This window comes from Sciurus carolinensis, chromosome 12 (genome assembly GCF_902686445.1).
Source record: "Sciurus carolinensis chromosome 12, mSciCar1.2, whole genome shotgun sequence".
In the NCBI taxonomy this organism is placed as follows: Eukaryota; Metazoa; Chordata; class Mammalia; order Rodentia; family Sciuridae; genus Sciurus; species Sciurus carolinensis.
This window is the reverse complement of record NC_062224.1, coordinates 28,210,861-28,232,412: the sequence shown is the minus strand read 5'-3', so window position 1 is coordinate 28,232,412 and position 21,552 is coordinate 28,210,861. Positions and strand designations below refer to the sequence as shown.

Genomic DNA, 21,552 nt, shown 5'->3' with positions numbered 1-21,552 from the left:
GTGTACCCGAGATTCACGATTTTATTTATTAGTTTTTTTCTCCTTCCTTTCTTTTAAGATTACGATTTTACAAAAGCAAACTTAAGACTTTTAATATGGTATTAATAGTAACAGAAACAGAGGTAGTAATAGAAAAATTAGGAGTAGCAGCTTTTACTTATCTGTCGTAGACACTGGCAAGCACTCTAAACACATGTTTTAAAAGTTAATTCTTCTTACTGCTTCATTTTGGAGTTGAGAAAGCTAAGGATCGGAAAACACGCTATTTTCCCTCAGTCACACACTCAGGAGGGCAAAGTAATACCTATCTTTTTGGCATCTGATCAGTTATCACTAAACTAAGAGGAAAAGTAAAAGCAAGTTTTATGCATTCAGTTAGAATATGGAGAGACCATGGTTCTATGAAGTCAAGGAGTTATCACAGTCTCCTAGAAAGATAATCATGAGAGCTCTGAAAATAGAATGGAAATATCCCACCATTTATCTAGAACTGCACTAAAGCATCCTTAGTCGTATTTTAGAAAGTCTTAGATTGCGCCCCGGCAGATTTCAGGCTGGCTGGCATCTGTCATGCATTCCATTCCACTGAACATGCACAGGATTCCCAGCATGGCTAATTTAGTAGGATATGTAACAAAGAGCACAGTGTCTAGGCCAATACATAAACCAGAATTTATATCCCTTAGTTCCAACCTTGATTCTGTTCTTGAATTCGGATATAAATCTATGCCTTGCCCTTTTCTGGTCTAATTACAATTCTCTGGTCTAGTGTGAACTCTTTTCTCACCTTGACCCTGGCCTAATTTGGCTGTATTCTTGGTCCTTACCCTTGACTTCTTTTTTAACTCCATCTGGCAACACATGTCTCCTGCTATGAGTCACCTCAAAGCTTATAAAGGTGAAAAGAAAAATGTGGTGAAGGATAAGATATTTAGGGTACAAAAGGGATAATTCACATCAAGGTGCAAAATCAATTTTGAGGATAGAATGTTCATGAAATATTTTCATGTGTTATATATGGTCAAGTACCTGCTAATGGAATTCCAATTTTTGAGTTTGCACTGCTCCAAGATAGGGGAAATATTTAATGACAGGGAGGGGAATCCCTCAGGAAATTATACAAGCCGTTAAAGTCATAAATGTAAGTAAGGAAGGAAATGAAAATATTACTCATTCCAGCAGCTTTTCTTGAGGGTAGGGAGTAAGGAAGCATCAGTTTCCTCAGTCAGTGATATTTTCCAGGTACACTGCTCTGAAATTAAATACCCAGCTAAATTTGTGACCCCACATCTCATGTCAGGAGTTTCTTACTCCTGTTCCATTACTCTATATTATCTGAATTCAGTCTTCACATTTTACAGGAGACTGTGAACTCTAATAATTTGTAGTTGTTGTAAACTGTGACTCAAACATGCCTACAAATGTTGATAGGAAAAGAAATCCAAGATACTTATTTTATCTTCACAAATAAACAAGCATTTAAGGAGATTTTGAATTTAAAATGTAAACAAAACCCGAGAATTGAGGGCTGCAGCTTCAATTCAACCCTTTCTTGGCTTTGGGGCTGCAAAGTATTGATGAGCACAGCTACTGGTGATTAATTTGAAACTGCAAAATAGCTAAGCAGGTTATCACAAGCAAGTTACAAAATAAACATTTTAAAGAGATCATCTTCAAGTAGCTAGCAGACACTAAAATTGTGGTGGAGAGTAAAGGAGAAAGGGAAGAAATTAGAGAAAGACACAGGAACAGAGAGATTTCTGTCATGGGTTCATTTGTAAAACAACAAATTTAAAGAATTGTTTCCGTTGTCTCTGAAGCAAGGAGTTCTATTATTCCGGTTTCTTTTTGTTCTGCTTGGGAAATGATCAGTGTTTTAAAAGGAAACATATCATGGGTGGTGTCTTACAAAAATAAAACAAAATATGGATACTGTGTAATGGGCCTGCCCTGTTCCACCCTGTGCCCTATTGTCAGATAATGTGAACAACAACAGACACGGCCTCTTTGGAGAACCAGTAGGGGATCTGGGCTTTTTCAGTTCAAATCAGACATTTTGCTTTCTTTCTCCTAGATGATCACACAGCTTCAGAATGAAAACAGTTACTAATCATGTGCTCTTTTTATTTTTGAACTAGGCTGTTAGCCCTGGTGTATATTTTCTCCAAATGAGAGGCTAGGGGAGACTGTGCTCTGCTTGCTTTATCTGCCCCTAACTGATTCTCACAAGGCCGACATTCCATTGAGCTGAGCAAAGAGGATGCTGAACACGGAGGTCTGAGTCTCCAGGGACCAGCTGGTGCCCCTGAGCTGCCTTCCCCTCTCTTCCCATTCTCACACTGAGCTACAACCCACATTTCTCAGAGATCAATAAGAGCCTGCAGAGCTACAGGAATCTCAGGCTCAGAAGAGAAGCTAATTAAGCAATTACACTGCCAGTTGGAGGTCACTGTAATACTCAGCCTTCATGAAGAGGAACATAATGAAACCACTTTCTTGTGCTGACCACACAGCCATGCCCAACCAGTGGGTCCCACGGCAGCCTTAGCAAGAAATGTAAGTGTCATTCCAGACACCCTGAGGTTAATCAGCACCAGAAAGACACTGGAAAGTGATTGAGAAGAAAGTGCAAGCATATTACCAAATTTGTTGAAACCTGACTGTAAACGCAGCTCCCAGGATTCATCGCCATTCTAATAGAAGTCAAAAAAATTCAGTTTCTCTTCTTTTTCTTTAAAGCAGCATGAAATACTGGAAAATACACCTCTGCGGTCTTATCTAAGTCCTCACATAGCTCAAAATAGTGAGATCATATATTAATAGTGGTGCCAGGGAGTGAACTGATTACAGCACATTCCCGCAGGTGTTGTCCGCAGTTTTTCACCAAAGCACTGATCATTGAAGGAGTAGAGATGACAAAAAGTCATTTATTCAGCCACGCATCTATTAGGAATTCATGCAGCCAACAGACTGGTGCCTTTGGGTACAAAGACTACTTCCATGAGTTATACAAAAGCAGAAGGAAGTTGTATATTCCTGTTTCATTTTTAAACTTTCATTTGTTTCTTCTACTTGATGAATTTTGCCTTTACTTCCTAGAGTAATGACTTAGAGTCTTAACCTGCCCCACTTGGGACAAATACCGACTCAGCCTTCTACAAAAAGACCTCTCATTTTCACATCCAGAGGAATACAGAAACAGACTCCAACCCAATGCCTGGTGTATTCATGTCCCAGAGAGTAACTTCAGCTACTGTTCAAGTCTGACTTTGACTCTGAGGATGACCCCTGCCACACACATACAGATATCCCCTGACCTTTAGTGTTCACTACATCTGCCCCTTGTTCTCCTCTTCCTTGTCACAAGCACAAATTCTAACCAGATCTCTTTCCCAGTTTCACTCTTTCTGCTTGGGTTCCCCAGACAACCAACAAAACCTAAGCCGGGCGTGGTGGCACACACCTGCAATCCCAGCAGTTCAGGAGGCTGAGGCAGGAGGATCACAAGTTCAAAGCCAGCCTCAGCAATTTAGTGAGACCCTAAGCAACTCAGTGAGACCCTGTCTCTAAACAAAATATAAAAAAGGGCTGGGGATGTGGCTCAGTGATTAAGTGCTCCTGGGTTTAATCCCCTGCACAAAACAAAAAAAAAAAAAAAGAAAAGAAAGAAATAAAGAAAGAAACTAAGACCCACAGGCCATAAAGAGAGTAAAGTGTTGTGCCACACTCAGAAGCTAGGACCTGACTGTGTCTGGCACATAATTGGCACCAAAGATTGAATGAATGAATGGAACCTAGACCTCCTAACTTCCAAGCCAGGGCACTTTCCACTCCATATTTGAATTCCTAACACTTTTCCTTATATTGATAACTGAAGTCTGGGTTCATCAGAAATAAAAGCCAAAGTGGCTCCAAAGTAACACTGATTTTATTTTCTCCCTCTTTTATCCAGTTGTCCTTTACTCTGCCATCAAGTTTCATATATAAATATATATATATATATACATATATATATATATATATATATAAAACAATAAATTTTATACTTTACCAAAAGATTTATTCTTACTTTAGGAAGTATAAGGTTTGCCTTTTAGTGCTGGTCCTGTGACTGATTTCTACCTAACCTTGACCCTCACCCTTTTATACCTTAATTTCTTTTTCTTTAAATAAGTAGATGACACTAAATAATCTCTCATGTCTCCTTCAGCATCAGCATTCCATGTATCTATAGGTTTCTGACTATTAGCCATAACTGTTAAATTAATATTTTCACTCTAACAATCCAAAGTTTTAGAATACAAGATATCTGGTCCCATCTAAGCATAATTTGCCTTGTTATTGAATGGTACACTCAACCTCTATTAAAAACTCCCTGAAATAAAAAACATTATCTGACAGCATCATTGGCAGTTGGTTATTTTTCTCTTTGCTAATGACTCTATCTAAGCAACACGACCAAGAAATTAAGTTGAATGTCTCCAAAATGAATGACGGGCTTTGTGTGAACTTAAACTGCAGAGATTATTATGTAAGATATTGGACTTTAGGGTAGATTTCACATCCAGTGTCCATCTGGCCATAATGAAAGATGGCTGTTGTTTCAATACCTGCTTTCATGAACCCCTGGACAACTAACTATAACTTGTAGCCAAGCCTCCAACCTTGCCAGGGTATTGCCCCACCTGGCTCCAAACTTCTGCAGATCTCCTGTTCCCATAATTGGGTTCATTTGGCAACTACACACAGTAGATCTCTACCCCAATTTACCTGAAAACACTTTTTTTTTTAACATTTTAAAATTTTGTTATAAAAATGATTTAAAAATTGTATAAGTAAAGATGACTTTGCTTAGATACAATTTAAGTGATTTTTTTCAACATAAATTTATAAATCAGAAAAAAAAAAACAAACCTATGTTAGGCCAAGTGTTCCAAATTCTCATCCTAGACATATGAAATCTGTAGAACTAATCTGGTTCCTCTTTGGGTCTCTGTCCTGATAACATGACTTTATCAATTATTCTGTCTCTGATATTGGGCTGCCCTTTTTCCACCAGCACCTCACCCTCTTGACAAAAGATAAAGTGTCTCCACTATTTTTTAAAAAAAATAACCTTCTCTTGATTTTGCTTTACCCATAGATTACTGCCTTTTGTCTCCCTGTGACATCCATTTCTATAGTTCTGGGGGGAAGCTCAGGAGTTTCTGATCCACTATGATCTAGAACTTTCCACCACTACCCATACCAAACCTGCTTCTTGCAAGGCTATTTTAGACTGAGCTCAGTGGTTGTTTCAGTCTTCATCCTCATTGACCTCTGCTGGATTTGACACCTTTGACCATCCAATCTTCGCATCTGGCTTCCCTTTCGTTTTGACGGGACCACCCTCTTCTGGGTTCTCCACCTACCTCTCTGATCACCTTTTTGAGTTTCTGTTTCCTCTGATCCTACCTCTGTACTTAAATTGGTGGTGTTAACCCCACAAGTTCAGTTGGCCTTTTTTTCTTTATAAAATCCTCCTATACGTGACCCACCTACTCCCACAACTTTAACAGCCACCCAAATATTCAGAGATCATTCTAAAATGCGTATGGTCAGTTGAGACCCCATGCTGAACACTGAATTCATCCTTCAGACTCTAAGGAGCCCTTAACTCCAAAGTTTCTAATCAAAGTCATTATAGCCTGTCCCTTTACTCAGTTAATGGCTTCATCATTCACCCATTCTTCAAGAAAGTAATCTTAACCGTCCCCTCTCTATCACCCCCCACCCTCTGCCAGGTAATTAACCCCCACATGCAGGTGATTACACCACAAACATTCTCCAAATGACCCCACTCCCAAGGCCACTGCCCCATCTGAGGACTTCATCACCTCTGATCCAATCTTTATCCAAACAGCCCATATCCCACCTTTCCTTCTCTTTCAACCCGTACCTCACACTGCTGTTGCTTTCACTATAAAATTCTGTTCTGAGTAGATCATTCCTGCTTCACTGACTCCATGCTACCTAGAGGATAATTTTGAAATTGTCACCAGGGCATAAAAGAGTGTGTCCAACTTGGGAGTCTTCTGTTGCCCTTGGTCTCCACATGCCCCCAGCTCCTGTCTACACAGGATACCGTGTAGACACAGTATCTCGTTTCCTATCCCCAAATGTCTGTGTGTGTGCCATTTCCCCATCCTTCCCCCACAGCCTCCCTTCCTGGCCTCACTGACCCGTTTCTATTAGTGAGTGAGATTCTGTCACTTCAAGGTCACCTCCATTGTGGAAATGTTCCTGGTTTACAGGCCCAAAACGATTAATCCTGCTGTTGCCTGGTGATCGTTTTGACAGTATATTGAGTTTTAGGCACACTAAGTTTTATGTGCTCTACTCTGAGAAAGATACTTCAGTCGGTTCTTCTTCTGAAGAGTGTGAGGCCTAGATCAGAGATAAGAAGCCTTGACTCTGGCTGCTAATAAGCCCATGGCTCCTCCTCCACACTGTCTCCTTCTCCCAGAGCTCACTGAACACACTTCTCCGGAAGTGTTCACATCAGCAGCAGCAGCAGCCACATGATCAGGGCTAGTGCAAACTGTGAACCTTCTATGTGACAGTAAGGAAATAACCCACATTGTTTCAAATATCCCTAAACAAACTTGACACAGGTCCTCTTATTATCCTTATTCCAGTTATTAAAAATGTATCTGAAAGATTAAATTTCTCTGATCTAGAAATGGCAAAATCAGTCGCAGCCTCAGATCTCTCACTGCAGAGCTAGATTTCTCAGTCACAGCATCATGGTGACACACACTATTGGTGTGATTCACTTTTTATGTCAATGTCTCACTCAAGTGCTTAGCGACATCCGCTCACAATGCCCCTTCTGCCCACTACCTGGGCTTCTCCAATTACTTCACACAGGGTTCTCTAACACTGCAATTTGTCTGAATTATGATTTTTTTTTATTTTGTCTTATTTGCTCAACAGAAATCCTCCCACTACATCTCTAGGGTTTATTTTCCAACTCCATGTCTATGCCAGATCATGTTTGAGGTTTCACTTTGTTCCCTCCTACTAGTTTGTTAACCAAGTCCTGCTGCACACTGAGATATGACCGTGATTATCAGAATACTGTGTATTTTTGTATCCCACATAAGTGGAAAACCTTCCTCATGACTACAGGAGGGAAAAAACGCAGCCATGTTGGGTGTGCCTTTACCTTAGCTTTGGCTGGGTCACACATTCTGCACATTGAGTTCTATGGGTTATGGGGTTTCCCAAAGAGTATGTGGCACCATGCAGAGTAGGCAAGGGAACAAGAGCCAAGGAAATGCCCACTGCAGGCAAAACTACGAGGAGACAATTTGCATCTGGTCCATTAAATGTCTCTTGAAGACCCTTCTTTTGCTCCAAGTTTTATTTAACCTTCACTCTTGAAGCCATTTTAGGAGAGTATAGGGTTGCTGGCTTCTAGTTATTTTCTTTCTTCAAACACAATATACCTTCTCATTGTTTTGCTTCTGATTATCGATTACCACTGTTGAAAAGTGAGCATTGTTTACCACTTTCTGAAAGGTTAATCTTTCCCCAGGTACCCACTCCCTTGTCTGACATTAACATTTGTTTCTTATCTTTAGTTTTCTAAAGTATGTCTTTCTATTTATCCTGCTTGGCTGTTTGGATAATTTTTTAAAATAATATCTATCCTTGGCTTTAGGGAAAAAAATCTTAGTCATTAGCTCTTCAGATATTGCTTTTGCTCCATTTATCTCTCTTTTCCTTCTAGGATTCCAATTGAATGCAAGTTAAACCTTTTCTACATGTCATCCATGTGTCTTAACCTGTTATCTGTATTTTATTTTTTTAATTTGTTTTTCATTTTTACAGACTGCATTTTGATTCATTGTACACAAATGGGGTACAACTTTTCGTTTCTATGGTTGTGCACGATGTAGATTCATACCATTCGTGTAATCATACATGTACATAGGATAAGGATGTCTGTGACATTTCACCATCTTTCATACCCTCGCCCTCTCTCCCCTCTCATTTTTCTCTACATAATCTAAAGTTCCTCCATTCTTCTCTTTGTCCTCTGTATTTTAAATCCTTATGTTTATCTATGCTGTCTTCCAGAGACAATTCTTCTGACTTATCTTCCAGTTCATTCTTTCTTTCTTTGTCTCAGTGTCCTGCTGCTGAGAGGTCTTGATTTTAGATGTTGTGTTGATCAGTTCTAAACTTCTCTGTTTTTTTCTTTTTTTTCCTCTGTACTGCCATGTCACTTTTTACAGTCTGCAATTCCCTGATGAAAGTTTTATTTTCACTTTTATCTACATGAGCTGAATGATCACAATCATATAGCAACTTGCGCCTGCTGGTTTCAGTATCTGGCAACTTCGGGGGTCTGCTTCCATTGTCAGTTACGGGTGTCATGTCTCGTTTGTATTACACTGTCTTCTGATAAACATGAATGTGGTTGAGGGTCTATTGGTTATTGCATATGAACAATTATTGACCTGGATGATTTTATCTTCCTTTGAAGAAGATCTTAAATTACTTTTTCCAGAAGCCCCATGCCTACCCGCATGAGCAATACACAATACCCTGTCATTATTTCAGGACTTGAGGTGTGTGGGGTCCATTCAAGTGACTTGAGGGTGGACTGTGGTCTAGTGAAGCCTGCTTTGCCTTAATTTTACGGAGGATACGTATGAGTCACAAATGCTTCCACTGTACTCAGACCCTGGACTCAAATTTTAGTCCTCTTTGCTCTGAGATGCTCTCTGAAGTGTAGCTAACCTCTTTTGGGTGAGCAGATGCCCTACAGGCAAAAACAGTCCCAAATACTATACTCACATCTCTCCCAGATTTCAACTCCAAAATTTCACAGTACCTTATGAGTTCTTTGATGCTTTTAGAAAGATGTTGTTAAATGTCATCCAAAAATTTTAATTGTCTTTTTCAGGAGAATTGGTCCACATTAGCATTAAGGAAAAAGGATGTCTTATACCTTAAGTTTTCATGATGCTTTTCTAACTTTTAGACTCTGAAGGATCACTTGGAAGGCAAATATATATTTATAAGTCAACTAAACTTTTATTAATGACCTGATACTATAAATTAATATTTGAAATATACTTGAAACAGACTAGACTGTTTTGAAAATAATGAAGAAGAAAAAGTTCTTGAGTTTTCTTGAGTTAAAAAGAAACCTAACCAGTTGGAGTTTGTGTAGGAAATTGTCAGGAAGCTAAAATAGAAAGATCCCATTAACCAAGAGAATCTGGTTTATATTTGAATGAAATGCCTATAAACACAAATGAAACATGGAAAACATTTTGCTAGAAAAAAAGTGGCCAAAAGTTTTAAACTGAAATCAAAAAGAAAAATGCATTCACGCTTATATCAAACACAAAACATCAGTTTCAGGTAAGAATGCTTTAAAGTTTTTGGTAATAGCACAAAGTTTTTATCATCTGACCAACTAATGGCCATATCCCATCTCCCAACCTGTTCAGTCCCATCTAAACACTGATTTGTTCAAGTAGCAAATCAAGATATCCAAGAAAAGCAGAGCCCTCTGAGAATACCAGAAACTTGATAATTGATCGAAACTTGTTATGATGAAATCTATTTCACTCTACTTTCCTGATTTCCTCTGAAACCATTTCTGGTCAATAACATGTAAAGGGAATTTTTAAACAATTTTGCTTTCCTGACTTAAAAAAAAAAACACATCCCCACATACAAGAAAAACAGATAATATTCCTTCTTCCTTTCTCCAGATGTGAACACAGATAAGATTTTTTTCTTTTTTAAAAAGACAGCAGCCATTTTTTTGGTAATGAAGTAATAAACACACTGAAAGGCAAAAATGATAAAGGAGAAACTGAGCTTCCAACCTATATTTTCTTGTTGGATTAAAAAAAAAAATGTCCTAATATGTTAAGTTGCCAAAAATTGACTTTGAAAATACCATCACTAGTAGTACATTTGCTAACGTATTCACAGGGCAATGTTTTGACCCAGGTTTGACCGGAGACAGTGCTTGAAATTTGTACCACTTACCATAATACAAGAGTCTGGAGGTTCAAGGTCAAAGTCAGTGAAGTTCAAGAGAACTCGGTGATTTTTTTCAACTTGAATGACCCAAGAACACTCAGTGTTACTCCTATAGTGACTGGGGTAATTGGGAGAATGGATTTCTCCATTGGGAGCCTGGAAAATCCCACCACAACCTGTAAGTGGGAAACCCAATTCAACAATGAGAGGAATCACGGTCACTTAACCCAGGTTATTACCTGGCAATATAGATCAATATGCTACTTTGCTTGACTATTAATCTTACTCATTCTATGCTAGAAACTGTGCAGAACTGAATATTCATATTAATTCATTCATCCCAAGAGAAATAAGGAGGCATGGATAATACTAAGGTGATATTTCAACACTTTAAATACTGATGCCAAAAGTTATTTAAAATAATAATGAAAAATAAGTGCAAACGAAATCATGTCACAAAACCATAAGATGCCTTCTAGTTTTTCTCTAAAATATAGCAGACTGTAAGAACAGTCATTTCCAAAGTAATAGATAATCCAGTAATATATGATTTTAAAAATAATTTAATGCCTGCCTTTTAAAATTTTAATATTCTAGATGTAGTACAATTACTTAGGTTGTTTTTAATTCCTATAATGGTATCCAATACCTGGTAATGCAATCTTTATCTACAAACGTCATGCCTTTGATTGCTGATAACATAAAATAATAGTAAAAATATTCAGCACTATTTTCTAATAATTAAGAGTTATCTTGGGGCAATCTAGACACTGCATATGTAAATTTACACATAATTAACTTTAAGACAGATTTCATATAATTACTGTATTGCCTTAGAGTTTATAAAATAAGGCCATCAAATAGGTAGCCTGAGGTCATATCTCTATCTTGGCATTTCTAGCTGCCATTTCTAGCTTGGCATTTCTAATTCCTGAGGCTTAGAATTTCCTAAGCCTCAGTTTCCTCGGTGGTTAAAACAGTATATTAAATAGGCTGCACTCAGAGTGAAGTTATAAGGACTAAATAAGATCATCTTTGTCATAGAAAAGTATCTGGCACACAGTAAACATTCCATAAATACCACCATTAGTAGTGTTAGTAGCAGTTGTATAACTTAATATCTATTTAAAATTTTTGTGCCATAATTCACAATTTTAAAGATCTGCAAAGGTTATTTATTTAGACTACCTAAGATCTTGGGCAGAAAGATATCATACAATGCATGGCAATTTCTCAGAACTGGCAAATTTAACGTTTACTGTTTTCGCATGTGGCAAGAATCCCAAGGTCTATATTATGGCACAAGGCAATTTATGATTTATTAATGCCCAAATTTGAGGACAGGGAGTAGGCACAAGTCCCTTGGCAAGTGAACTCATCTAGCCAGTCACCCTAACTCTGCTTTCACTGTGGATCTGCAAACTTGTATCTTGTTTTCACATAGGTGGTGACACATAGATATATTTTTATGGAAAAGCCTATGCCAAAGCAGTATTTGTCATTTGGGACATCACAAAATCATCAGGGTGTAACCTTAATACAGTTCTTTAATCATTTCATAAAATTTGACAAGGGCTCAGCATGAGTATTGTAAGGGTACCTCCTTTGTTTCACTTACCTCCAGGGACCACTTGCCATGAGGCATTGAAGCCCCTCCCATTTATGGAGCTGTCGGTCTTAAATCGGATTGCTAGTGCATTTCCGGTGCTGGAGACCTTCATGGGGCTCACAGATGGTCTCTGGAAGCACAGCTGGGTTAGTCTGGGAGAGTAGAAATCAGGGCCTCCATAGACCTAATATGGGGGTGTAGAAAAAAAAAGGACTTAAGACATTTAAGCAATTTCAGCCCTTCCCCTTGTTCCTTACACCACTAACTCTTGAATCTATTGTGATTAGAGACTGAAATCTAAGCCTCCCTGGGTGGGAATGAACTATAAACTTGAGCTGAGTTTTCAAAAGCATTCCCTCTGCCTTAGAACACACAAGTTGAATCATCCACAAAATGCCTGCTTCTTTCATTAGTCAGAATTGTAGAGGTGGACAGAGTAGATTATTCCAGAATCTTCCCTATCTCTCCATTCTGTCTTCCTGGTGTCTCAGGGATTTACTGCTTTCGATGGCAGAGACACTGCAGTAACACAGTATTAAGTCTGATTTTCCAACGCCTATGGGGACGTGTAAATAGTAGTAGTAGAATTTCATATGCTTATGAAATCCAGGTTCACAGAAAACTAGTGCTTTTCTAGTTATATTGTTAAGAATGTTCACCTACCATGCACACTGACTATAAGATTAGGCATCAAATATAATGCCCTTGCTCTGGAGTATACTAACGAAGGAAACACTATAGATCCCCCTGTGCCTGCTCCCAGGAGCCTGCACGAGAGCCTCCAACTTTAATCGAGAATCACTCCAGACTCTACCTTTCCTAGATGACTCCCTCTAGCTCCATCTTCTCGGTTTCAGACTTCCTACACGCCTCCAAATTCCTCCAACTCTGTCTGACAGGGATTCAACAACTCAGTGACACATTCCTCAGAAAAGGGTCCCTTTGGTCCCACCTTCATGAAACCTCACACACCGGTTTCTGAATCCCCCCTGGATTTTTATCTAGCACGTGTAAAATCAAACAGAAGATATTGACCCCTCAACTTCAGGTCTTGTCAAACTTGAATTTGTAGAAGAAAGGTCACTGTGGTTAAGTTTTCAAGTATTTTGGTATCTGAGTCCTTCAGAATGGCACACACACACACACACACACACACACACACATACACAGACACACACTTGCCATGCACAGGTACACAAATCTATACTCAGGGCCAAAGCCAGGAAAGGAGCTCTCAGGGAGGTCTGTGCTCAGTGTCCCCCCACCTGTCCCATCTGGGCAGCTCTCCCCCATTCCTCAGGGCCCCCCCTGTCCCCCCAGGCCCACCCTCAGGCCCTCTGCTGACTGATAGGGAAGCCACTCAAGTGTTCTCTGGAGAGAGTGAGAACAAGAAGCCTGCTTTGGGGGAGGAGTACATGATTGGAATCTATAATGACTTCTTTGTCTGATTAATTCCCCCCAGCCATGAGGAAAAGGCCAAAATGAATGCAACTGCTGTTTCCCAGAGGACTGAGCACAAGGACTGTAATTGCAAAGGAATGAAGCGAGCTGACTGCTTCAGGCTTATTTTTATTAGAAGGAGCTGATGTTTGTGTGGCCCCCTAAGTGCCATCAAAAGCAAGACTTCAGGAAGAGCCTCATGTGGCCTTTTATACATACACATATGCAAATGGAAGCGCAGAGATGGCTTCTTGTTTAGAGTCTTGCCCATTTTCAAGCATTCCCTCCCCACCCCCACCCCCAGAGCGTGCAGCTGACTGCATGTGCTCCTAATCATCCAAGCCCAATAACCTGCGCACATTTAGAGAAAGAACACTGAGCACTCGTGCTAAGTCCTAACAAAGAGAACCCGCACGTCGGCAAAATATTCTTTTGTTTTTCCTGCTCATGCGTCCCCTTGAGATCACAAACATAATGGGTATGAGTTGGCTGGGCCTAGAAACCTCCAGAAGAATAAACACCACCACTTTTGACATTCTTTGCTTCCCCTCTCGCTGGACTGAACTCACAAACTAGCACAGCACAGAGAACAGCCAGCGTTAACTGCCCACACCAAGCAATTGTCCTGGTTCATTACACCAAGGAGTGGACTTCCTTTCCTGCTGGGTGCCAGCTTAGGCTCTCTCTACAGAGTTTTCTCAGAGATCGATGTAAAAATCAGTGTTTCCATGACCAAAACAATAGGATGGTGATTTGGGCTTTCACAAATAAAACTGATGGTTAGCATGTGGCCAAAAGAGGAAAGAGATGGAAAGAATTTCAGGGTGTGGTTCATTCCACCGCAGCATATGACTAAACTTTGGGGGGAAAAGAATTGGTCTGATGATCAGAGATTAAAATGTGTTTTTTGCAAGTGCTCGGGAGGGAGAACATTTCAAAGCCTATGGTTTTAATCTGTTTTGAACATTTCTTTCTGCTCTGTTAGCTCCATTTATTGTTCCAATCAAGTCAGCATTCCGGGGTTATGAGTAACCACACAGCTATTGCTTTATGCAACTGACCACTTTCTGGACGGTGATTTTTGAGGGAAAAATGGCTCCAGGTTAAATATGGTGAATCCCGTAAGCCCAATACCTGGTGACAGTTTGGTCCCACTTAGCTGCACTCAGTGGAACAGTAAAGATCGGTGTGCAGCTGAGACATTTAGCCATGTTTCTAGACCAAGCATGCACCCGGGGTAACAAACTTTGAAACCTACTGCTAACATGTTATCAGTGACTAAGGAATGGGGGATGGAAAAAAATCATTTTATTGTTATTAGCCGAAATATTATAGCACTTTCCATGTGAGTTGAACATTTCAGAGAAGCAAAAAGGTTTTGAACAAAAAGTCAAGGGCTTGCTCCTTTCAGTCTTAAGAAGAAAACTTTCCTCAACTATTTAAAGGGCTTCAAAATGTTCCTCCAAATCCTGCTCTTAATGGGACTTGGGAGACCACTGCAATGTCAGCCTGTCCTAATAAAAATAAAACCCAAGCCGACTGTTGTCTTTTCTCATGGGCTTTTCTGTGCAGGCCAGGGACCCTTTTGAATGCTGCCTGATGCCCCTAGTCCCTGATTTTGTCCCTCTGTTATTTAGGTTGTTTGCAGGGAACAACCTCTCTCTCTCTGCTTTCTCACGTAATGGGTGTGACAAAAAGCACAATGAACCCATTTATATTTTGCCAAGTGGGCAACAATCACATGCACTTTGGAGTATGAGAGTGAAGAGCTTGGAACATGCACATTGCTGCAGAGGATCTGCTGCCAGCCCTCTGTAAGTGCGAAGGGGTTTTATGCAACCAGTAATATCCCTGTTGGCCAGGGAAACCACTGGAGTGTTCCATATGTGAGTTTTAGTCCAACTTCATACTGAGAGTGTGAACTTAGGGAGGTGTCTTCTCTCCTGCAACCTTCTTCTACTCTGAGATGGAATGACTTGACAGCAGACCTGCTTTAAAGACAAGGATATGGGTTTGACCCAAGACCTTCCAGCCATGTCCCTGATTTCATTTCCTGTAGCAGTGTCCCACTGTAGAGGGACTTGGGCAACTCAAGGAAATTCCTAGTGACTCTCCATCCACTTACTGAGGGGATGATTTTAGAACCCCATTTCTTTTCAAGGTGAGAACTTGTTTTGTAATCAGATAAAGTTTTTAAGTGTTAAAGTTTTCTAGAAGGTACACCCTACTCATTTTAATCCCTTGCAGGCTGCACACATCTGTGGTCTTAAACCTGACTTTCAGGGAGCACTGAATAATGACCTGGTTTACTTTTTAACCCTTCCACTCACCATTCAATGGTCAGGCAAAAGCTCACTAATTTAAGCCTTGGTTTGACAACTATTAAATGGGAACAAAATAATCCCTCATGGGATTAGTCAACATTCAAATAAGAATATGGCTGTAAAAATTCATTTGTAAACCATTTTAGATGTACATTATTTCAGTGTGTCAATCAGAGCATTGGATACTTTGATTCATTCCACAAACATTGAATGTTTGCTATTTACCAGGTACTCTGGCACCATGGATATGGAGGTAAAACAAAAACACCCATCTTGTGGAATTTGAATTTTCTAGATGTAGAATCTTTACTTAATGTGCTAGAGCTGTACCTATAGCTGAGGTGGTGGGATTTTTGTGTGTACTTAGAAGCCATTAAATTGCCCATAGCTTAAAGTTCAGAAAATATAGAACACACACACACATACACACACACACACATCTTAATGACTAGATTCTTGCAACAAAAAACTGATGATAATAAACTTAAGGACCCAAAGGTCTCAAAACCATCTTAATTTTTTGAGATGCCTCCTTTGAAGCAACATTGAAAAAACTGACTTCAAATGGCTCATACTAGCACTTTCCATGTGAGTTGAACATTTCAGAGAAGCAAAAAGGTTTTGAACGAAAAGTCAAGGGCTTGCTCCTTTCAGCCTTAAGAAGAAAACTTTCCTCAACTATTTAAAGGGCCTCAAAATGTTCCTCCAAATCCTGCTCTTAATGCGACTTGGGAGACCATCTCAATGTCAGCCTGTCCTAATAAAAATAAAACCCAAGCAGACTCATACTATGCAGATAAAGTCATTGACAAAATTCAGTGCCTATTCATGATAAAAAACACTGAAGAAACTAGGGATAGAGAGAACCTACCTCAACATTATAAAGGTATAAACAACAAACCTAAAGCCAACATCATAGAGAATGGAGGAAAATGGAAAGTATTTCTTCTAAAATATTGAACAAGACGAGGATGTCCACTCCCACCTCTCCTATTCAATATAGTATGAGAAGTTCTAGCCCAGAACAATTAGACAAGAGAAAAATATAGAAGAAATAAAAATAGAAATGAAGAAGTCAAATTATCACTGTTTGTGGATGATATGATCCTATATTTAGAAAATCCAAAAATCTCTACCAGAGGACAGCTAAGTAGTAGGTTAAAAAAAAAACATACAAAAATCAATAGTTTTTCCATACATCAATAAAGAGTCTGCTGAGAAATAAAGCAGGAAAATAATAACATTCACAAAATAACCAAAACCCTAGGAATAAATCTAACCAAGGAGGTGAAAGACCTCTATAATGAAAACTATAGAACACTGAAGAAAGAAATTGAAGAAGACCCAAGATGATAGAAAGACCTCCCATGTTCATGGGTAGGCACAATTAATATTGCTAAAATAGCCACATTACTAAAAGCAATATACAGATTTAATGCAATCCTCATCAAAATTCTGGTGACATTCTTCAAATAACAAGGAAAAAACAGCCCCACAATTCATTTGGAAGAATAAAAGACCCAAAATAGTCAAAGCAATTCTAACCCATAAAAACAGAGCTGGAGGCATCACAATACCTGACTTCAAATTATACTATAGAGCTACAGTAACAAAAACTGCATGGTTCTGGCATTAAAAACAGACACATAGACTAATGGTACAGAATAGAAGACACAGGACAAACCCACACATCTACAGTCATCTGAGCCTTGACAAAGGTGACAAAAACATACATTGAAGAAAAGATAGCTTTTTAACAAAAGGTACTGAAAAAACTGAATATCCATATGTAGAAGAATGAAGCTAGACCCTTATCTTTCACACTGCACAAAAAATCAACTCAAAATGGATCAAAGACCTAGGAATTAGACCAGAAACTATGCAACTCCTAGAAGAAAACATAGCATTAACACTTCAATATATAAGGGCAGGCAATGGTTTTCTCAGTAGAACCCCTAAAGTTCAGGAAATGATGCCAAGAATTAATAAGTGGGATGGCATCAAATTAAAAAGCTATTGTACAACAAAGGGAACAATTAAGAATATGAAGACAGAATCTACAGAATGGGAGAAAATCTTTGCATACTATTCTGATAAAAGATGAATATCCAGAATACATAAAGAATTTTAAAAACTTAACCCCCGCTCCAGAAAAAAAAAGACAATGCCAAAAAGTGGGCAAATGAACTAAACAGACACTTCTCAAAAGAAGAAATACAAAAGACCAACAAATACATTTAAAAATGTTCAACAACTTAAGCAATTAGGCAAATGCAAATCAAAACTACACTGAGATTTAATCTCACTCCAGTTAGAATGGCAGTCTTCAAGAATAACCATAATAATAATGCTGGAGGGGAGGTAGAAAAAAGAAATCCTTTTATACTATTGGTGGGATTGTAAATTAGTACAACCACTATGGAAATCAGTATGGAGTTTCCGCAAAAGACTAGGAATGGAATCACCACAAGAACCAGTTATACCACTTCTCTGTATTTATCCTAAAGAATTAAAGTTATTATACTACAGTGATACATGCATCCCCACATTTATAGAAGCACAATTCACAATGGCCAAACTGTGGCACCAGCCTAGGTGTCCATTGATGGATGAATGGATAAAGAAAATGTGATATATAAACACAAAGGAATTTTACTCAGTCATGAAGAAGAATGAAATTATGTCATTTGATGAAAAATAGATGGAAATTGAGAACACTATATTAAGCAAAATAAGTCAAACAAAAAGTCAAGGGTAGTATGTTTTCTCTCATATGTGGAAGCTAGCGAGGAATAAGGAAAATAAAGATGTGGGGGAATCTCATGAAAATCAAAGGGAGGACAGAAGAGTAAAGGACAGGGACCAGAGGAAGGAAGGCAGGAGGAGGAGGAAAGGGAAACTACTGGGGAATGACACCAACCAGGTCAAATTGTTATACTGTGTCACTTACAAATTTGTAGCAATGAATCCCACCATTATGTACACATATAATGCACCAATAAAAATATGGGAAAAGACATTAAAAAAAAAAAAACACAAGTGCCTCACACTACCTAAGTGACGATTAAAAAGACAAAAAATAAAAATTAAAATTAAAAAAGGCCATCTGCAGGAGCACCGTTGCCCCACCTAGAGGTTTCTGCAGCTGCAGGAGAAGTTCCTGTGCTTGCTGCCAGGGTTGCTCTCTACACCCTGCAGCCCAAATGCTTTTCTCCTAAAGCAAGACTTCCCAGACTTCAAATGTGGGGTGTTCATAATCCCAAGCACAATCGTGATTGATGGGGCCCCCAGTTGGGAGATCAATGCTCGGCCTGCTTCTTCAGAAAAGGGACCCTCAGAAGAGCCCAGAAGGGCTGAACCCTGTGGTCCACAGGGGGTCCCTCCACTGGCTCTCCTGCCCTGCTCCTTGATTCACAGGGTTTCTTGCTGGCCTCACTTCCTAATTGAACTGCCCATAGCCAAGGCCGTCGGACCCTGCTTGGAAGGAAACCTAAACTAAGATATTAATCCCATATGTCTACCAACATTATTCATGAAGGGCTGATACTGACAAGAATGTCTAAGAATAGAAAGCAGCTGGCCACTGGAAAGAATGTGACCATCTCTGCAGAGTGGTTTCCAGTTCTACTCCCAATTCCGGAATGTGCTGAAAAACCATCTTCACTTCCTACCTCCAGGATGTCAAAGTTGCAGGTGGCATGATATTCCACATCGAAGTCGTGGATGGTGAGCTGGATGCTACTCCCTGGGGCAGTGCTAATGTACCAGAGGCACTCCTTGTTGGGTGGATACCTGCCAGGGTACCCGGGGCTGCTAAAGGAACCTGTGGCTCCCGACAGCTCCCCACCACAACCTGCAAAAACAGCAAAGCTCAGTCAGTTCCAAGTGGGCACTGGCACCTGGAAGAAATGCAAAAATTCAGCTCACCAAAGGTCATTGAAAATACACAATGCCTAGTTTAGGAGAAAATTAAGTTGTAATGACGTTTATGCAGTTATAAAACAATAAGGGAGTGGGGGTACAGCTCAGTGACAGAGTGCATGCTTAGCATGCACCAGGTCCTGGGTTCAAATCCTCAGCATCAAAGCAAAAGAAATAAAGAGGGGGAAAATCATACTTAGGAATTATTACGTCTATTCTTTTAAAAGAAACATTAATTATATTATTTGTGTAAAAATGCTCAGTTCTCATTTTCTCCATACCAAACTTTTGGTACTTTTTCAAAATGTTATTCTAAGTTTCAGATTTTTTTCATAATATTTAGGTGAGAATGACATCGTAGGAAGAACAATGATTATGTGAGTAACATTAGTTACCTCCGTGTCTCTGGGTCTTCAGTTCCCATGTCGCTAGTACATTATTTCCAAGTCAATTTCAGATCTAAGAACTAGTATTCTAAGTGCAAAAATTCTGAACATTGCACAAGAAACTGTAGGAAATTTAAAAAGCACATGATACAGCTCCTGAACCAGGAAATTTATATCTAAACCAAACCCTAATCAACAGATAACTAAAAACCTCACCAAGGAAAAAGAGAGCAGCCTATGTTTATGAACGCTCATACAGCAAAGGTCTTAGAAAGCAATCAGGCAAGGTCACTACAACAAATCATCAAATGTTGCAGCATGAGGCACACAGTAAAAAATTGTACCACTCATGGGGTGCTTGTGTGATTTACTGGTATTTCCTATTTTGATACTCACAAGGAGCACATGAGGTAGGCACTGTCACTATTTGCATTGCTTAAATGAGCAAACCAATGCGGTGGTCAAGTAGCTTGCCCAAAGTTTCCTGGCTTTTAGTAGCAGAGCCAGGTTCCCAACTGATGTAATCTGGTTTTGCAAGATTACTACACAGTCAGCCCCTGTGTTCTACATCAACCATCTACAGATCAAAAATATTCAAAAAAATCTTGCATCTCTCTTGTCTATGTACTGATTTTTTTGTCATTATGCCCCAAACAATACTGTATAATAACTGTAAATACATAGTATTTACATTGGATTAGATACTATGAGTAATCAAGAGATTATTTTAAATATATATTTCAAATATGTGTTTATCAAACATTAATCAAATATATATTTATCAAATACACATTTCAAATGTAAGGGGGGATGTGCAGAGGTTGTATGTAAATGCCATGCCATTTTATATGAGGGGCATGAGAATCTGGGATTTGGGGCTATAGGGGGTTGTGGAACCAATCTCCTGTGTTCTCCAGGTGCCCACCCAGTCTAGAGGAATTCAGAGACCTCAAGGTAGAGCGGGAGAGAGCCCTTTGCAGAAGTGTGATCTAAAGAAGACTTATTACAGACAATGAGAGAAAAAAAGAAAAAAAAAAGGATTATCTCATTTTCCAATAGCAATTTTTGGTGATCAAAAAAATCATTTTTCACTGTTAACATGTTTGAATTTTCTTTTCTATTTTTTTCGGGATATTCTTTATTGGTTGGTAAATTCTTGCAAGTGCCTTCTCATAGTCTGCTTCAAGATTTTTCATGTTTTAAAATAATAGCACTTCCTCAGTCTTATGAATGAATGTGCATTTTCATATAAATGAAATTGAACTACTGTGACTGCAACCATGAGATACCAAATCTGAGATTTTTGTCTACAATCCATCCTTTGCAAATTCCTATACAGTAAGATCTTAAAAAAAAAAGTTAAAAAAATTCTCCATATAAAATTCCCACTTGAGCAAAGCAGAAGAGAATTCTAGGAAGAACCTCGATTCCAAAAAGAAACCCAATTCCAAGGCACCACCTTCTTGAGTTGCCGTCTCTTATTTCCACTTGAAAACCTGTTTTCAGATTTTAACTTTGTTGCCCAGGGCACTATCTTTCCTACATCCTACAAAGTTTCCTCTTTTATTTCTGACTAAAGTCCTATGAAAAAGCTATTTAAAATTAGATGTACTGACATTGTTTATATACTGTGGAGAATGTTAAGAAAACAAAGTGCCATAAAAGATTAGAAAATATTTGTCCTACTCTGACCACACATGGAAAATGTTCCTGAAGCCAAAATCAGCACAGTTGTACCTATCTTCAGTACCATCGTCCAACCCTAGGGGGCACTGTTCCCAGTACATTCCAGAAAATGAGGCTTCCTCAAGTTGGGCAA

At 39.1% G+C, this 21,552-nt stretch overlaps 1 protein-coding gene across 1 annotated transcript in view; it reads right to left on the bottom strand.

The window, feature by feature from the left end:
• The window catches only part of Cubn (cubilin), a 281,227-nt gene that overhangs the window by 131,576 nt on the left and 128,099 nt on the right, over positions 1-21,552 (bottom strand). The window contains exons 29-31 of the mRNA XM_047520823.1: positions 19,098-19,279; positions 11,672-11,846; positions 10,060-10,229 (exon numbers count right to left, since the gene is read on the bottom strand). Coding sequence (XP_047376779.1) covers positions 10,060-10,229; positions 11,672-11,846; positions 19,098-19,279 — 527 coding nt within the window. The remainder of the gene's footprint in view (positions 1-10,059; positions 10,230-11,671; positions 11,847-19,097; positions 19,280-21,552) is intronic.